This window comes from Antrostomus carolinensis, unplaced genomic scaffold, assembly GCF_000700745.2.
Source record: "Antrostomus carolinensis isolate BGI_N321 unplaced genomic scaffold, ASM70074v2 scaffold11735, whole genome shotgun sequence".
In the NCBI taxonomy this organism is placed as follows: domain Eukaryota; kingdom Metazoa; phylum Chordata; class Aves; order Caprimulgiformes; family Caprimulgidae; genus Antrostomus; species Antrostomus carolinensis.
Genome location: NW_010314400.1, coordinates 53792 through 73407, shown reverse-complemented (window position 1 = coordinate 73407; position 19616 = coordinate 53792). Strand labels below are relative to the sequence as shown.

At 43.6% G+C, this 19616-nt stretch overlaps 1 protein-coding gene across 1 annotated transcript in view; it reads left to right on the top strand.

Annotated features, from left to right (window-relative positions):
* Nucleotides 1-19616, top strand: part of EIF4G3 (eukaryotic translation initiation factor 4 gamma 3) — a 79605-nt gene that overhangs the window by 18428 nt on the left and 41561 nt on the right. The window contains exons 7-10 of the mRNA XM_029084880.1: nucleotides 1211-1311; nucleotides 1583-1705; nucleotides 6486-6594; nucleotides 12796-13653. Coding sequence (XP_028940713.1) covers nucleotides 1211-1311; nucleotides 1583-1705; nucleotides 6486-6594; nucleotides 12796-13653 — 1191 coding nt within the window. The remainder of the gene's footprint in view (nucleotides 1-1210; nucleotides 1312-1582; nucleotides 1706-6485; nucleotides 6595-12795; nucleotides 13654-19616) is intronic.

Here is a 19616-nt window from a genome sequence, read left to right as displayed (position 1 = left end):
GGAGACTTTTATGCCTTGAGGCCAGATCTGAAGTCACCATGAAGTTCCAAATGGAAAGTTTATTGAGTCATTTAGGCCACTTTAATTGCAGCATCCAGAGAGTGAATATGGCAGACTGAGCTTTTAGCAGCTCGATGGCGGTGCTGTGCGATGCTGTGCAGCTGTCAGCTACCTGCCTGCTCGTTCAGCAAAGAAAAGGACTTATCGTGAGCCTGGGGACAAGGAACCTGCTCCAAACTCTCGCTTTCCAGTTCTCAGTTTGAGGAATGTGTCCTTTGAAGTTGCAAATCCGATTGTGCCGGGCTGGCTTCGTTTGCTTTCTTAGATTTCACCGTTTGCTTGAGATGGTGATAACCTCCTGGTTTGGTTACAGCTGCACAATGCAGGTTTTCATTCCCATTTAAAGGTTAATTCAGTTGAAGAATAAATCAGATTGCTGCAGATGCTGGTGCAGGCAGGCAGTCCATCTAGTATCCATGCTTAGAAGTTAAAAAAACCAGCACCATCTTCCAAGTTCACCTGATATCTGATCCACAGACAGAAGACAGCTCTACTCTACCACCTTTCTTTATGCCTACCGTGGTTTTTAAGCACTCATTTTCAGCCAGTCTTATTCCATAAAGGAATAATAAAAAAGGAAACTATATTGGCTATTATGAATGTAATCAAGAACACGGTGTAATTTTGCAGTAAGAACCATGGTCATGTTTTTTTGTGGTGCAGCATGAGAAGAACATTACTTGTAATTAAATTTTCTGGCTATGCTTCTAAATAGGTTGCAATTGACCTTGCAAATTCTTTGCGGTGGGTTGACTGAATTTAATCTACAAAGGCAAAAAAAAAAACCCAAAACCCCAGCAACAAACCCACCTGTTTGTCAGTGTTAGTTAGAGGAGTCCAAGGACGGGCCACTTCTCATGCCTTGGTGATTTCAACAGCCTCTCAGAAATGGATGCACATGATCATTTTTTTTTTTTCTGTTCATGGTGGGGAGAAAAATTGAAGTAGTGACTTAATCACTTGTGTTGATGGAGCAGCAGCTTCTGTTTTAGTAGCAAAACACAGACCAGTGACCAGCTGGATATTAGAAGTTCTGGTTTTTGAAGGGAGGGAGGAGTAGGTAGGTGGCCAGTTTTACCTCTTGGTTTTGTTTCATTAACAGATGAACTGAATTTTTCCCTCTCGGTTCTGTTGTCTCGTCCTTTCCCAGGAACACCTTTCTACCCAAGTCAGCCAGTGTATCAGTCAGCACCCATCATAGTGCCTACACAGCAGCAGCAGCCTCCACCAGCTAAAAGAGAGAAAAAAACCGTAAGTGATCTTCATGAGCTGACACATCCCTTCTGAGAATTGTCCTGGTTCTAAGGTTGAAGGAAATAATTAATAATCTTAAGCTTAAAACTGAGCTTTATCTTCCCAGAGAGGCTGAGTCTTACCTTTCATGCCTAAGTGTAATTAAACATTGCCCAATGCTGCGTGTGTCGTGGGGTTATGTCCTGTCCACGCTCTCTCCTCCATAAACCCCAAGGACAGCGTGTAACGCGGAGACTTGTTTGAATTATTTCCTTGTTCTGTACCATAGATCCGAATCCGGGATCCAAACCAGGGGGGCAAAGATATAACAGAAGAAATAATGTCTGGAGGGGGCAGCAGGAACCCAACGCCTCCCATCGTGAGACCCACTTCCACACCTACTCCACCTCAGGTAATAAAGTGGCCGCGTAGCCTTCTCCCAGTGCTGTCTGCTTTGCTTTGCTGTTTGTGAGAGCAGTTCCTGCATCTTCCATCCACACCACCCATCACCAGACACCTGGATACTCCTCAATTGTCCATATTCTTCAAGGACTTTTTTTTTTTTTTCTTCTTCAAGTCTGGTCATTTTTACCAGCCTGTAGCTTGTAAAGTGTGGAGCTGCAGCATTGCTACAAGTTCCCCATCCCTGGTTTTGTATCAGCAGTAGATTTTAAAGCTTATAAAGACTTTCAGTGTTAAAAGAGGAGCCAAAATATTTGTGAGAAACGTGGTGTTTCTGTTAAGTCTTGTGTGCCTGAGGAGAGTCCATATCACGCATGTGATTGATTATATCTCTTCAGGTGTATCACTGTCCACACTAATGTCTTTCTGCCTTAGTAGTGTTGTTCTTAGAGTAACCAGAATGACTGGAGCTTGTATCGTAGTGGTTGGAAAGACCTTTAAGATCATCGAGTCCAACCACAAACCCAACACCACCAATTCCACCTCTAAACCATGTCCCTGAGCACCTCTTCTACCCGTCTTTTAAATCCCACCAGGGAAGGTGACTCCACCACCTCCCTGGGCAGCCTGTTCCAGTGCCTGAGAACCCTTTCAGTGAATAAAATTTTTCTAATATCCAATGTAAACCTCCCCTGATGCAACTTGATTTCTTCTGCCCAGTTTGTGCCCATTGCCCCTTGTCCTGTCACTGGGCACCACCGAGAAGAGCCCGGCCCCATCCATTTGGCCCCCACATTTCAGATCTTTACAGACATTGATCAGATCCCCTCTCAGTTGCTCTTCTCCAGGTGAACAGTCCCAGCTCTCTCAGCCTCTCCTCACACAGGAGATGCTCCAGCCCCTCATCATCTCTGTGGCCTCCGCTGGACTCTCTCCAGAAGGTCCTTATCCCTCTGGAACTGGGGAGCCCAGAACTGGACACAACACTCCAGATGTGGCCTCACCAGGGCAGAGCAGAGGGGGAGCAGAACCTCCCTGGACCTGCTGGTAACACTCTTTTTAATGCACCCCAAAATCTTCCCATTATTGATGCAAAATGACTTTCCCCATTAGAAGTGGGGAAGAGTTGAAACCAGCCAGGCTTTCTGCTTGTGTTGATGCACGGTGCAGCTGATCCAGGCACTTACCGGCTCATTTTTACATTCTCAAATCTATTTTAAGATACTACAATTAAGTCAAACAGGACGAAATAAATGTTTTTCAAGAGGAGGTTAATAAGCATGAATTTTGATCAGCTGTAATTTATATGCAGAGCACAGCAGCGATGTCCAATCATCTCCTCTAAGGAAGGTATGCAAATACTTCATTGTTTAATATCCAGGCTTCGTTTTGATTAGGTACTTGGAACCACTCTTGTTAATCACAGAAGAGCTCCCCAGAAAAAGTTCATTAGTGTAACATAACTGAACATTCAAGCCCACTTAAGCCAGGAAATGCAAAGTTATTGTCCCAACAGCATCTCTAATTCATGTCTTTGGAGCAAACGTGGTATCTTGGATTAAATTAGACAACGCCTTAATAATTACGCTCAGTGGCTGAATTCCAGTAGAGGTGGTTGTTCTAATTTTGAACAGTCTAAAATCAGCAAACTTTAAAATATTCAGCCATAACTTTGCTTGAAACGTGTTTTTTTTATATTCCTTTTCCCCAGCTGATAAAAGCTGTGAACAGTCAGTGTGAGCTTCATGAAAACACCCGCCTGTTGAAACGCTCTCGATTTAGGGCGGCTCCTGCAATGGGTGCAAGGGGAACATCGTTGCTGTCGTCTTGTTCCACCACCCCTGTGAATCAAACCTTGCACCTCGGGTGAGGTTGATGGATTTCAACTCACCAAACACTCAAAAGATGAACGTGCAATCTCCAGGCTTGACGAGGCATCGTCTGATTGAAGTGACTCCCAATCTGATGATATTTTAAAAGGATGCTGGATTCCAGTAACGCTTCTTTTATGTTGACTGCCAGCATCTGATTCTGTAATCTCATTATTTAGACAACACAATCAGGGAGGGAGAAACTTGCTCAAGAAATGCTTAGGAGCCACTGCTGCAGACCAGTCCCTCTCCTGAATTCTACGTTTGAAAAAGAAATCATTTTATAATAATAGCAGGTTTCGAAATTTTCATTTTCTTCCTGTAATTTAGATTATTTTTTTAATTGACTCAAACAAAACCCAAAACTTTTGGGTAAGACAAGCCCAAAGCACCCTCTTCCCTCAGTAGATGATGTGTTTAACATCAAGAAATACCACACTTGACATGATCAGAGTTGCCAAGACTTGATCCGCACAGTTTTAGCCCTTTCCACGCTTTTCCTGTCTCCTGCCTTGTGGCCAGAAAAGTGCTTTCAGTGGAGTCTTCCCAGCACCGTTTCAGGGGTTGCTTAATTACTGAAATGCTTTAAAGTTCCTGCATAAGAGAAGCTGGCAGTGAGTGGAGATAATTTATAAATTATTATTATAGTGGAGATATTTATAAATTTCTAGCAGGACACTCTTTTCCACACTCAGTTTTTTGCTGGGAAGAGAAATAAACCCAGGACCACGTGTTGAATCAGCAACAGTATTTGCTCACTTTGACTTACATAAAAGAGTCAGAAATGCTTTTATTTTCCTGGCAAACCTCTTCCAAGTAGGAATGCGTTTGTCCTATTCTGTGTTTGCTGGATCTACAAGCCAGGGTAGGATACAACAGCACAGAGCAGTTCTTGTAGCATCATAAATCATGAGAACAATTTTGAGGGGTTTTTTTTTCCCTAGAGAGTCCTGAAATGCTCCATTTTGAAGCTGAGAGTCTGTAAGGGTCAGTACTTCAGTACAATTTATATCACTTTGCAATATTGTTCCTACAAAATTAATGAGTATTTTCCAAATTTCTTAAGAAAACATGTTTACTGACCCAAGGAGGTTCTAGGTTTACAGGTTTCTCATCTGCTGGTCTCGTTTGGTTCCTGTGATTTTTATCACATTCTCCCTTTTCCTCACTGCTTTCATCCATAAATTTTTCATAAAATGAAGCTAATGATCCACCGGGTGAGGGGAAAGTGTTCTTGAAACCTGCTCCTTTGTAAAATTGTGTTTTCTTTGGCTTCCTTTAGCTTTGGCTGAAGGTAGGGATGCAGTTCTTCACCCATAGTCCAGCCGATCTCATCGGGCTCGTTCCTGGAAGAGGAGCAATCCCAAATCAAATTTCAACCCTTCACCCTGTTTACTTAGGTTTTTATTTTTGTTTTTCCAGCTGTGCTTTTTCACAGTTTTTCCTTTACTTTTCTCTTGCCTGAAATAGTGAAAAAATAATGTATTGAAAATAATTCAGTCTTTATTCTGCACCATTCAGATGCAGTGGGAGAAAAAGCTGGAAATGGGAGGAAAAAAAATAAAGAGGAAGAGGAGCAGATTGCCAGGGAGTTTCTTTTTTTAGGGGAATAAGTTTTACATGGATTTCTGCCAGCCTGTACTCAAGGAGGAATTAGACACCCATGTCTTGGGCACTCTGCTTTATTTTGATTGTTTAAAAGTCCCCTTTTGCTGTCGATATGAGAAGTCAGGGCGGGTGTGTAGCTGGGTGAGAACAGCCCCTTTGGAAGAGCTGCGTGGCTTTCTGCTGCAGAGTGTTCCATTTAAATTTAGCCTCAGTTTCTGCTTCGCACGGTCCCTGACACGTGTTCAAGGGGATTCTGCAAATGTGAAGAGTTGATTTCCCCCATCTGAGTTCACTCTTAACGTGCACAAGTGCTTCACCTGTAAGTTGGGGTGAGTTTGGTGTTGTCACTTAGTCTTACCCAGGCTCTGCCTTGAATTCTGAGGTAAAAATGCAGATTTTTTTTATCTTTATCGAAACTTCATGAACACAAGTGAAGTGTTTGTCCCATTAATGGTGGGAACATGGTTAAAATATGTGATATCTGCAACAGAGCACAGCTTTTTCAGTCATTACTGAAAACTTTCCTGGTTTTGCAGTTTTAGTTTTTATATATATAGAAAATCTCAGGCTCATTCCACACTGATTGAGAACCAGCTCCTCCTGTTGTCTGTTAGATTGATGCACAGCTGGTTTTATTCTCATATTACCCAGCAGGTACCATCCATAAGTCTGTAGGTGGCATTCAGTGGTTTTTTTTCATACAACCACACAGGTGTAATCAATCTAGATTATTTTCCTGCAGCAATAATGAGTGTACTCATCTATCCACACTCTGGGCGTGCATAGATACACATATATACACTGTTCACACACGTTATCTGTATAGAAATAAAAATAGAGAAAAATAAACAAATATGTGTTAAAATGTTTTAAGGTTTTGAAATAACTTTGAAATAACTGATCAGTTGGGAAAGGAGTCGAGTCCAGAAATGAGCTTAAATTACAGAGAGGTCCAGGAGTCCTCTGAGTGTTGATCTGACTTTCTGCAGGCGACACGGAGAAGTGTTTCTGCTGCTTTTGGAAGAAGTATCCAGAGAATGAAGTGTGTTAATCACTGTGCTCTGCTGTCTCTTTCTTGCTGCTGTTAACAGTAATCGTCTCTTTTTCCCCCTTTTCCTCCCTCCCTTTCCCATGTACTCTTTGAATTTATTCAATCGGTCTGTGTATCTTTTCTCTTTATTTTCTCTGCCTTTTCTTTTTCCTTTCTCTCCTGCTCTCTTCTCTTCTCCCCACTTGCTTCCTCGTGCTCCATGTTGCCAGTTTTTATGTTCGCACGCTCATTATCACCCTTTTTTGTACTTCAAATCCCAGCAGCTGCCCAGCCAGGTCCCCGAGCACAGCCCTGTGGTTTATGGGACTGTGGAGAACACCCATCTCGCTGCCAGCAGCCCCGTCACCGTGACTAGCAACCCGAAGCAAGGTTTGTTGATGGATATTTCCTCCCTGATTATTTTTAGTCTTTTTTTTTTTTTCCCCTTCCTTTCTTGTTTTAGTTTGAATATTTTTCACATGGAGAGAACTAGTCAGCAGAAATAGGAGGGGAAGGACTTTTTTTCCTCCAGTGGGACACTTCAACAATGTGTTGCTAAGGGAATTAATTTAAATCTGCCAACGTGAAACTAATTAAAAATTATTGTATTCAAGTTTATACATCCTAAATGTTGTTTCAGACCACCTAGAAGCGTGAACCTTCTCTCACCCACGTGCCATCCTTCAGAAACAAGTGTGTTGTCAGTAAAATGCTCCTAGCCAGGGAAGCTTTGTATCATTTGGACAGTTAACCGTAGCGATGGCACGTAACCAGAGCATCATATGGCTCCTTCCGAGCTGCTTGTGTGTCCTGTCCTGCAGGACACGGGCAATAGTAATTAGAAAAGAAACCATTAGGGTGCAAAGTGTCTTATCAACAGTGTAGCAAATTTCATAGAATCATAGAATGGTTTGGATTGGAAGGGACCTTAAAGCTCATCCAGTCCCAACCCCCCTGCCAGCAGCAGGGACACCTTCCACTAGACCAGGTTGCTCAAAGCCTCATCCAACCTGGCCGAGAACACTTCCAGGGAGGGGGCATCCATAACTTCCTTGGGCAACCTAAATTTTGCTGACTTGAGTGAAAATGGCATGGATGGAAAAAGTTTCTTCAAGTGGTTAAGTTTCCTTATATCTGAGAATATACAGTCAAAGAGAGATTTTTTTTTTTTTAACTGTTTAAAAAAGGACGTCACAGGAGGGAGGATGGAGTGTGCCAAGTCTCTTCCCACACTACAATTTTATAGCCACCTAAAAGCCATTACAAAGCTGTAGTTAATAACACGTATCGTGCTGTCACGTTAACGGCCTCGGTGTTGGAACACGGGGTTGACACCGCTGTTTGCTCCCCCCTTCTTCACCCCGTTGCAACCTTTGAGGCTTCTGCCCAGAGTGAGGTGACAGTTGAGAAGTGCCGTCTGTCACTCGTGAGTGTCGCCTGTAAACGTTGAGCCTGCTGAGGTTTTTTTCCCAGAGTATTTCCTAGAGGAGAACTAAGCTCCAGAGCAGCACAGCTCTAGAAAAGGGGAAAAGAAGGTGCCTCTGATGCTTCAGAAGTCACAGACCCAAACAGCAGCACCGTCTCTGTTTGGAAATAAAGGGAAGTAGCCCTCAGGCTAATTTATACCAGATTCTAAAATTTTCTGAAAACGTTGCTTTTTTACAGCCGTAGCATAGACTCCAGGGTTTTCCCTGAGCGAAAACTGTTCCTTGGATACATCTCTAGACTGCTGCAACGTCTAGGAATGGTTGAAAAGGGACCTTTTGGAGATCACCTGGTCCCATCTCCCACTTGAAGCAGGACTATGGCTTTGTCTAGATCTTTGTGCAAAACTTAGACCTCTCAGTCAGTCACCTGAAGAAGTTGTGGGCAGGTTTAACATGTATCAGATGGACTGTGATTGCACTGGCCGAACGCAGCTCACAGCTGCTCAGCTGCTTCTCCAGGTCCGTGTCCATGTCCCACCTCTGTCAGTGTGCTCATGCCACTCACTGCTGGGGACACTCTGGAGCACACCGAGGTGCGTGGTGGCACTGGGACTTGAACAACTGATGACCGTGATGGCAAGCACCAAAATGCATCTGCCCTTTTGAGCAAGTTGATGCTGAACCATAAAATCCAGCACTTGACATCCCAGGATTTCAACCCTGGGTATGAAAACTTCTGTTTCCAGGAGAAGTAGATCTTCTCTCTCTTCCCTCTTTCTCTTTAACTTAATCCCTTCGTAGGCAACTGAAAGTAAACTGGAAGTAAGTGGTCCTTAGTTAGTTACACAGGTCTGACTGTGCTGGTTTAAATATAAATCAGGGTTTGAACTGGGGTTTAACACTGATGAGCTTTCCTGTGTTTATCTCTAGTCCATCCCAGAAAGATTCAAATATTTGTTCCAGTCCAAAAATCGCTAAAGAGCACGTTTATGTAACACTGCAGAGACAGAGCCCTGAAATAACGCTGTCAGTGTTCGACTGTCGCCTGGGGCTGGGGGAGATCGCAGGACAGGACAGGGTGGGGTAGAGGTGAAGGAAGTTAAGATTAAGATTATTTATTTAAGCCCCCCACCCCCACCCCAAATGACTTGGGGGGCACATCTTTCCAGAAATATTTGCCAAGGTATCAAAATCATTTTCCACTTTATGCCTGATGGGGGATTTTTTTTGTTCCCAAATAAAACCAGTCATAGATTCTGTGATTCTGTGATAGATGGTTCCATGGCTTCCTTAAGCAAGTGTTTATTAAACCCAGTATTCCTGCTTCCCTTAAGACCCCTTCGTTGTGTTTTATCCTCTGAGTTGGATTCTCCCTTGTCCCCCTTCCCCTCCTGCGCTCGTTTGCATCAGATAAAGTTTGGTATAAAGCTCTCATTTTAATTCAGTGATATTCAGCGATCGTTTTGCAGTTATTTATAACCCGTTGGCTGGGTTGGGGATCGGGAACAGAGCACGTGTGCTGTGCCAGCTGCCCTGGCCTCTGTTATTTCTCCCCGCGAGTATCCGCAGTCCCTGGTATTTTTGCGTTGGAGTCGTTAGCGAGGCTGAATTTGGGCTTGTGTTGTATTTAATAGCCTCGGTTTTTTCTTTAGAAGACAAGGATTTGGCATTTGCTGCTTTTAAAGCAGCTTCTGGCTTTTCAGGCTTCCAAGTTCATAGATGATTTAGAGGAATATAGGACTTGGTACTAGAATGCCTTGAGAAGTGACATTATTTGGGGACCAGCAGTTAGCTGTCGTTCCTATAGGTGCCCCTGGTGCATATAGATCAGCCAGGCTGCAGAAGGAGAGGATATTACTGAAGAATTTAGGTCAAACTGATGGCAGAACGTGCAGGAACCTGGCTGGAGGCCAGGCCGGTGTAGAAGTTGTGATGGGGTATAGTTGTCCATGAAATCAGAACCCTCCACATTTACTGATCTTGCACAGGTTCAGTGGGATGTTTGGAGTATTATTATTATTATTATTATTATTAAAACCTCTTTCTAAATCCTGCACTATATCAGACACGGAGCATGTAGAACATGGTTTATGGAAAATAGATTAATGTCAGATCCTGAAGTTTGGAAAGCTTCAAGCCCCTCTGCTGACACTATGAGTCAGTAACGTGCGCTCCAGAAGCTGCCTGCGAAGCCAGCGTCGGCACCGCCTCGCCAGTGTTTGCATCGGGACAAAAGATGGAAAAATGGCAGCGAGCCCAGTGATTATTTTCAGATAAACACCACGAAGCAGCAGTGAATTCCCGTATCCAGTAAAATCTTCCCCATCCACTGCTCTGGGCAGTCTTTGCCACCACGACCACCCAGCAACCCAACTCCTTCTCTGGCTTTGATGTCTTTGCATGGAGGAGATAACAAACATCTGTCCTGCTGAGTTGGTAAAAGTATTTCTAATGAAGAGTAATTTTGCAAGATTTATATTTATCTTGAGATTTAAAATATATATATATATATATTTCTCAACGGTGCAAGCTTTCCTCCTGAACAGCGTAGTGCCGCCAGTAAATACTTCCTAAATATGTGAGGAATGATCTTGGCATTTAGGAGAAGTGAGAGATCTGATTGAACTGGGATGAGTTGTGTTGATTTTTGTTTTCCCTTCCCAACTCTATGTTGTTTCACGTGACCCTTCCTGGAATAGTTGATGGGGATGAACGTTCCTTTGCCAGGACTTTGAGATTTGTTCTCCGTGATGGTTGTTCAAGTCAAGACTGACTTCTCATTAGCCAAATCTGCTCGTCATTCTTCTGAAATCCTCTCTCCACAAATGATTTCTCTCCTGTAATTTTGCACACAGAGCCTGGATCAGTGGCCAATATATTGGCCAAATAAGGTGTGGTTTGAAGAAAGCGCGTTGTATATTTTTGCTGTGGTGTTTTAATCTCTCGGAATGTTTTTCTAGACACTTCAAATGCTTTTTTTTTTTTTTTTTTTTTTGAACAATCATTTGACTCCAGGGAGAGAATATCCAGGCAGTTGTTTATAGCGAGCTGTAAATGTCAAGAATGCTCCATGAGTTGCCTGTAGAGGATGTTCCAGAAATTGGAGGTGACGCATTTTCTTTTCTAAACCAATTCCTGGGTCCTTTTTCTTCCGTGGAACCTTCAGAATCAAAAGCAGCTGTTGGGATATTTTCTCCCATCTTTTTCCTCATTTGTCATCCCTCCTCCAAAGCTGTCTCCCTGCCTCATTAAGTTGATAAACTACCGCTTTGGCCATGGTCCTCGCTGTAACGCTGCTGGGGCTGTCGACAGCTGGAAGCGAAGTTCTTCATTGCTCCAGCTGTTCCTAAAGGTGGAACGTGATCCTCCAAGTGGTTTTGGATGAGTTTTCCTTCAAAAGCCCTTTTTCTTCAGCCTATCTATCTGTTGAATAAGCCCCAACTGGAAAGCCAACAGAACTGGAAAAGAACAAGTAAAGCCATACTGTTCCATTCTACCTGAATGTTGATGATTTGGGGTTGTATGATGATGATTGTAGCCTTTGATTTCCAAATCTGCACAGGGAGGTTTGTGCCTCTGGATTTTCCAGAATTGCTTTTTGCTGTCGTGGCAGTGTCCTGACCAAGTTCAGAAATCCTCAGGGCTTTTTACATTCGTGGAGCAGAACAGAGCAGAACTTGTTCCTCGAGAACAGATAAAGCTGATCTCCTGGTAAGGGTGATTTGGAGCAGGACCATTGAGTCCTTGCCATCTGTCTGGTTGACTTTGAGCATCATCCATCTCATCCATCGTGCAGAGTTGTAGCACAGAGACACTTTCCTAAGCAAGATCTTACAGTCGACATCTTGTCATCAAATCAGAGGTGGGAGAAGATGTAGCAAAGACCCTAAGAGATCCTGTAGAGGCAAGAAGATCCTCAAAGATCTTGGCTCATACTTTGTTCAAAAGAAGTGGGAGTAAGTGTGTTAGATGAAGTTGCAGCAGACCTTTGGGAGCTGCGTGATGGTCGTGGCAGGGACGGTGTCACAGAGTCTGTTGCTAATCACCTTGAGATTTAAAATACTTGTCTGCACACAGGGACTTGTCTGCACACAGTATTTTCTTCACTGTGAGGGTGGTCAAACACTGGAACAGGTTGCCCAAGGAAGTTGTGGATGTCCCCTCCCTAGAAGTGTTCTCGGCCAGGCTGGATGAGGCTTTGAGCAACCTGGTCTAGTGGAAGGTGTCCCTGCTGCTGGCAGGGGGGTTGGGACTGGATGATCTTTAAGATTCCTCCCAATCCAAACCAGTCTGTGATTCTATGATTTTGGGGTTTGGGTTGATACATGTGCATATCTTGCAGTGCATTTCCCACCCTGCTCGAAACCCTTGGATCACAAACACCCAGAGGTAATTGACGCTGTTCTTTGGTGGCAGCTGTGCTTAAATCCCTTCTTGTTTTCCCTTTCTTTGGGAAAAGGTAACCTTTGCAGAAATTTAGAACAGAAAAAGGAGGTTGTGTCTTTTAGGCCGATGGGCTGGTGGGCGTTGGAGTTGAGAAATAACAAGTGGAAAAATAAACTAGTTGCATCTAACATGTCAGTAGTGACGTGACATGTGGCACCTGTAAAAGAACAGCCCGTCATCAGTCATGGAGTAGTTTCCCTTTGTACAGACAGAGGGGACTGTGGCAGAGCCAGCCGGCAGGTTGCCGGTGCTCTCACCAGTCTCTCTGTTTGCCAGCGTTTTGGAACAGGAGTTTGCCCGAGTCTCGGGTTAAAACCCCGGGCTCCTTTGGGGCAGGATCCAAGTAAAGTGTATTTTCATCTCCTCTAATTTTTGTCAAGAAAAATTCTACTTCCAGCTGCAGATTTTCTGCAATAAATCCCCATTTTGTAACATTTTGTGCCCTTTCTGTAAAGGGTGACCCTTCGAAAGCCCTTTTTACCTTCAGGAAAGTGGACGCAGCGGTTGCATTTTCAGATTTGCCAGTTACAGGCTGTCTGGGCTTTTCCTTTAGATGCAAGGTTCACTTCAGGTGCCTCTGGTGGCTTCCTCAGACCTTCCTGAATAGTGGGCAGAACACAGGCAAGGGGAACCAAGGTGGCTTAGATATAGTGAAGGAAGATGGAGTTGACTTGCTGTTTGTAACATTGCTTTTTCTTTTTTTTTTCTCCTTTCTCAGAAGAGAAGCCAAAACCAGATCCAGTATTAAAACCTTCTTCTCCAGTCCTCAGACCAGAACCTGCTGGGGAGAAAAAAGATCAAGCTGGCCAGATGACTGAGGCCACCTCAGTAGAAACCCCACCAGAACTTCCTCTTGCTCCATCGCCAACCCCGGCCGCTCCCGTCGCAGTTGTTTCTACGGCTGCTGCTGCTGCTGTTGTTGCTGTTTCTAGTAAATCCACATTCACAGCTGACTCAGAGGAGAAATGTGAACTCGCTTCCCCAAAAGAGGAGGCAATGCCTATATCTAATGCCGCGCCCTGCACGGACCCATCAGACCCTTCACCAGCAGAAGAGGCTGATGCTGAGGTGTGCAAGGAGCCTAGTAGTGTAGCATCTAGTGATATTCCAGTGACTGCTAGTACTAATCTAATTAATGAAATGAACGGAGTTAGTGAAAAAGTAACTGCTGCAGAGAGCGTAGTAGATGTAGCCCAGACGGAAGTTGCGCCATTGACTGTTGAGTTGGAGACACCAGAAGCACCTCCAGCAGAAGTGGAAAGCGTGCCATCTTCCAGTGCTCTTCACGCTGCTCCCTCTCCTCCTCCCACCCCACCTCCCACCCCTCCACCTCCTTCTCCTCCGATTTCTGTTGTTGCTGCTGCTGCTGTTACCACTACAACTCCTTCTCCACCTCCTCTTCCATCTCCTAGTGCCCTCCCTGTTGTTCAGGGAGATGTAGGAGAGGAGAACACAAGAACTACTCTTAACGAAGAGGTAAAAGATACTGAAAAAAAGGAAGAGACAGAAGCAGATGGGCAACTGGAGGAGAGCACGGAGGCTCAGAGTTTAAACTCCAGCAAGAGTCCTGTCCCAGGTAAGCATTTGGCACCATGGTTGCGTGTGGTAAACCAGAGGATGAAGGAAAGTGGTCCTTGGGGTGGTTCTTCCATTGGGTGTTTTCATTTCTATCTGCCCCCCTAAAAAAAGAAAATCTGATTGTGTTACATGACTGTTGTTGATCATGATCATGAAGTACTAATCTTTGTTTGCAGAGACAAAAAAAAAAGTCCTAATTGTTCATAAAAGGGGTGACCGACTGGGATGTGCATCCCAGGGTTGGTTGGGTTCGTGTGAGCTACTGGTGGTGACTTTTGCTTCCGTGGTGACACAGGGCAGTGCTCCCAAGTGCTGTTAACGGGGCAGTTCAAAGGACGTTGCTCTGGTTCTCTCTGAGATGACCAGTCAGTTTGAGGACCTGTTGTTCTGGATTTATCATCCTGTGCCTAAACCAGATTTAACATTCCAACCTGGAGGCCCTCTGGGTGAATCTTCTGAGCCAGTGGCTTCTGGAAAACGATGGGATGGGTTTTTTTTTTCCAACTATAAAAATTGTGCCGTGGTGTTACCAGATGTGGGTCAATGAAATGGACCATTAAAGTTCTTCCAAAGAACTGAAGCACCGAGCGTCACGCACCTCGATCTGTCCAGCTTTCATTAACCATGCAGCTGGTTTCCCTCTGCAAAAGTAACGAGTAAGCAAAGTTCCCCCTTCTCCTTACTCAACTTGGGTGTTCTCATTTCACTATTCTTGAAATTTTCAGAAAAGAAGATGCTGTAGTTCAGGAAGTGTAAGGACTTGTTAGAAATTACTAAAAATTGCAATTTCTGCAGCTGCCTTTTAAAATCCAGGCTGTTTCTCTGAGTATTGTTACCTGCCTTTGGTTCCAGTGTCCCCTCACATCCCTGGTTTAGCATTTAATGGATTCGTATAGACTGTCGTTTTTATTTTCTGTCTTTTCTATAGAAATCAGCTTTTATTTCAGGAGTTCCTGGAAATGAAACTGTGGAAAAGAAGTTAAATCAATCAATGACTTGTATTTACTGCTGGAGGGAGTGTATAATGGTGGCTGTTGTGCACGCCTGGCAGCGTTAAACCGTGTCAATGCATCACGTTTTTACACCCTGTTCTGCAGCCCTTTCCGAGCTGTGAAACTTGGGGTTGTTTGTTGAAATACATCCTTTGAATTTGGTGAAGTTTGGACAAGAAGCACAGGAGAAAGAGTAGGTTGTGATTTGGTTCTTGGTTTATTTTGGGTTTTGGGGTTTTTTTTTTTTTAAGTAACATTTAGAATAGGGCGGGCTTTTTTAGTTTATTCTTTTGTAAGTGGTAGATGTGTGATGGCATCAGGAACATCTCAGGCTACACTCTGCTATGGATTGAATTAAACAAAGAGCTGAGATTGGCCTTGTTCCACATTTGTGTAATGCTGTGCGAGGTCAATATGCTGGATCTTAAATAAAATCCAATATCTAGAGAAGATCAGAAAGATCCCTTCACTCTACCAGCCACGGGGTGGTTGTTTTGGGTTTTTTTTCTGTTAATCTTTTCCTATTTTTATTTTACTGGGGTCGTTTCACTGCTCTGGCACTTGTTGTTCATTCAATCCGAGCTACTTCATAACACAAATTAATTTCCTTACAAAGTAGAGAAACGAGAGTCTTTCTGTAAATAAGGTTTTACACAGCCAGGTTCCAGCTTGCAATATGATTGCTTGCTTTGTAATGTCCCGTAGTTTAAATGAAAAAAAAAAAATATATAAAATTACTTACAACATTTTGGGCTTTTAATTATGCAGAAGATTAATTTTAATGCTCTAATGTCATTAGGCTAGACAGCGACATTAGCCAATACCTTGGCTTTGGCAACAGAGAAACAAATATTTCTCAAGTCACGTAAAAGATCACTTGAAACTCTGATGACTTTTAAAAGCTCAGTATTTCAAGGAAAGCAAAATACTCTCCAAGTCATTTTTTTTTCTGCTTTACCCCCTCTTTAATGATGTGTAACTGTATTGCATTTCTCTGCCAACCTTTTTTTTTTTTTGAGCAGTAATTTTCCAATTCTTCCTTGGAGAGAGGAAGAGAGATTTTACTAATGTAATCTGAAGGTGACTGCTAACTCAGGCGTCCGTCTAGGCTGAGCGAGGAGTTGCATGTCTCTGCTGTAAGCTGGCAAATACAGATGCTGACCTTCAGGAGCAAGGAGGAAGGGCTGTGTTATTATATTTTTTTTTTTCTTGGACTAAAGGCCAAGAGTCTTTTTTTTTTTATGATCTCTGGAGATATGATAGAAATTGGGATAAGGGAAACTTCTCAGACACGTGCTGGTAAGCTGAACTCTGTGACTTTTAACAATATTTCTTTGGGGTTTTCAGCAGAAGTGGCTGTGTATTCCAGAGCAGTTTGGTTGGTCACAAATCACAGCGCTTTATTCCCTTTAATGGGAGCTGATCCGATGCGATTGGGAGACTGCTCAGACCCAAGACCTCTGAGAGGAATCTGATTGCTGCAGCGCTCACTCCTGAGTGTCCTTTCCATAGTTATCATCTGACTTGCCTAAAAATGTGGGAATTTCTGCAGGAGATGTGAATCCACCTCCTCCCTGCTGTGTCAGGGCAGTACTGTGAGACCTGCAGGTGTATCCCATATTTTGTGACGGAGGTGACAGCTTTTCAGGAGTTGATATTATTTGCTTGTTCCTCAAGTGCTTTATGGAATACACCTTCTATCTAACAGTCAGAGAAACAATACTTTTATTTTTCGCTCCATCAAGCTCTGTATGGAGAGAGAAACAAGGATATTCAGACCGCGGAGGCTTTCCCTGAAACATCTTTGTTATCCAGCAGTTCTTTTTTACAGCCCAGGAAAATGAATTTTTCAGTGTTTTCAGGAAGAGACCGGAGCTGAGCAGAGCTGACCCCTTTGGGATCCAGGGGAACCTCAACTCTTTCTTTTCCACTGGTGTTAGGTCTCCACCAGATATCCAAGATCGGAGGATATCTGCAGGACCACCTCTGTTGCATTCTTATTTTGCAGAAATTGGAGTATATTTGGTTTTCCTTTTCATTTTACACCATATTCTATCTACTCTTAATGTCTTAAATTGTATTACCTGCCTGATGAAGACAGCAATTTTAGTGGATCAGTCTCAATGTCTGATAGCAGCAGGTTCATCCATAGCTGGCTCATCAGCTGGCTCATCAGCATCATTGGTCTTGCTTTTAATCCCTATGAAATGAGGAAGAAGTCATGGGTTTCAGAGCATTAAACCACTGAGAATTGCAGTTTTTTATCCTGCAAACAGGGTGTTGTACCTGGGTGTCGTGGTTTCTTGCTGCTGATTGTGTTTCTGTTCTGAGCATTTGCCAAAATGGGGAGTTGGAGGAGACACGTTCACTCTCAGTGCAAGTGTGCAGGCAGCAGAGCTCGTTCCTGCCCGCTCAGGAACGATTATCTTGAGGTTTTCAGGATGCTCAGAGCTGTTATCTGCAAAAAAAAACAAGAGCATGCAGCTTTTAAAATAATTAATTTTCTACTCATCTTCATTACAAGGAAAAAAAAAAGATATTACCAAGAGAGGAACTCGGCTCTCAGCTGCGATCCTTACTGAAAACATTGCTCCAGTCAAAAGCCATCAACGACAGGCAGTTGCTTTTGTTATTAAATTCTGCTGGCTGCAGTGAGGGACCAGCACTTCTCGGGGAACAAAACAGGAAAAATGTTGTTGGTTGAGTGGAATTTCATAGGAGAAGGTGCTACCAGAGACCTGAAGCCTTTAGGACATGCTCTGAATGCTGCCTTTGATGTAATCTTTCTGTCATGGTTATTAAGAGAAGCAAAGAGGAAAATAAGAGATTGAGGTCTGTCCCAGGCAGAACTCCTAGGAACGTAGGAAGCCAAAAGAGCTTCATACATTGAATTCAAAGGGCTGTTTCTTGCAGAGCTAATTTATGAGATGTATTTCAATATAAAGTAGCCCAACTGACTGCAAGTCCCTGGGTTTCATGGCTGTGGAGGCTGTAACAAGCAATTTGGAGCAGTAATTGGCAATATCTTGGAGGAATATCTCCAGCACCCAAAGCCGGAGAGCCGGAAACATAAATCAGGTATCACCTTTTTCTTGATTTGCTGCCATAGCCCGGTGGAGTGTATTTTCTTTCCCGTGAGCTGTAAGATGATGGTGAGTCTTTGCTTTGGTTTTTAATGGCATGTTGGCTAAAAAAATAAAATATAAGAGCTGGTATTAATTTGTGCTTAGGAGTCAGCACCCACATCAGAGAGGAGACAGCCTTCTCTGTCTCGCTTGATGGGTTGTGGCCTTGCTGGGGTGGGCATCTCCTGCAGAAAGATGTTCTGCTGAAGAACATGATGTAACTGGAGAAATGAGGTAGCATAGGGTCTGCTAAGCAGATTTCTCCAGTGGTGATGTTATCATCACCAGGAGTGATGTGCAGGATAGTCTGGAAATGAGGATTTTGTTACTATTTCCAGTCCTAATGTAGATCAGTATTGTCCCTCCTGTTATCTCTCTTATTTTTGGAAGCAGCGATAAACAAAGTGGCTGCAGTAGGTGGGGTCTGCTGGAATCCCTTCTCCAGTGGAAAGAAATGACCACCTAACACGTCGAAGCGGGCTAAAAACAAACTGGAAATGTGTGAATGCAGGCAAAACTGACCCTCCAGTTGAGAATGAATTCTTGGTGTGCATTCAAAATGTTTAATTGGGGGGGGACAGGAAAATTGAGAGAAAGACCAGAGGTGTCTGGAGACCTCCCTTGTCAAGAGCTGAACTGGACACGTTCCCTTTTGGTTTCCCTATGGCTCACATTGTGCCTTGCAGCTGAAACTTGATTTTCAGATAGTGCTGTTGTCCTGGTTGAGTTTTGGGTTTGGGAGGGTTGGATCTAAACTCACTTTAATTTTCTAAGCCTACATTAGCATAAATTCTCCTGTTGAGTCAGTTCCTGGAGAAGAAATGAGATCTCAACAGAAAAAAAAAAAGAAAATTCTGATGCCTACTATTTTAAAAGGGAAAAATTGAGCAACGTCTCTGGAGATCTCAGCGGCGTACCCCGGTCAGCTCTGAAATACGGTCGGGTGTTAGTGAGGAGTTACAGGCTGCAAAACTACAGGGATAAGCAAATGTTGCTGCTCTGTCTTGGGATTCAAGGCGAGTGTCCAGCCAAGCATCCCCATGCAGGGGGAACCCCACAGCAGGAAGAGGACCAGCATGATTAAAACAGGGCAAAAGCTGCGCGATTCAGTCGGGAGGCTCAGCAGGATCTCATCCTTTATATTGTGTCCTTCTGCCAAAAAAAAAAAGTGAAAAAAATGTATTATTGAGAAATGCTAATGGTGACAGTTGGGGAAGGAAACACCCCAAACCTTTGCCAACCCCAAATCCATGACCCTGAGTTTATTTCTGTGCATTTAAATTTTAAATGTTATTTTACACCGTGGATGTTTTTCATAGCATAGTTTGAGCTTGAGTGGAGTGAAATTCTGTCAAATTAAAAACTTTGGGGTTAATCAATTAAATTACTTGACTGTGGCAGTATTTAGGTCATTACTGTGCAGATGTGACCCTCTCCTTGAAGAAATCCCCCAAAATTGTGGAAGTGCCATCACCAAACGAGAAGGCATCATACCACGGCAGCAGGGCTTGACATCCAGCCTTAAAACAACAGGTTGACTTTTGAAAACCATTAAATTTTCACTAAATTTTAGCAGATTTCTGTGGTGGAGGGAACTGTGGAGCCTCGCTTAGATCCACGCTTTGCTAAATCACAGAAATTACCACCTGCCCTTACTCAACCCCGATTTCACCCCAGGACAGTGAGAAGAACCCGACTGTTTTGGCGAGGGTACGGTGAACCTCTGAGCAGCAATAGAAACTGATCCCCGGTTGCGTAAGGCAAAGCCATTTTGCAATCCACGCCTGCTTGGCTGTTTCTCTCTCCTTTGAGCCCCAGGAAATTCAGGGGTTACTTCTGGGGCT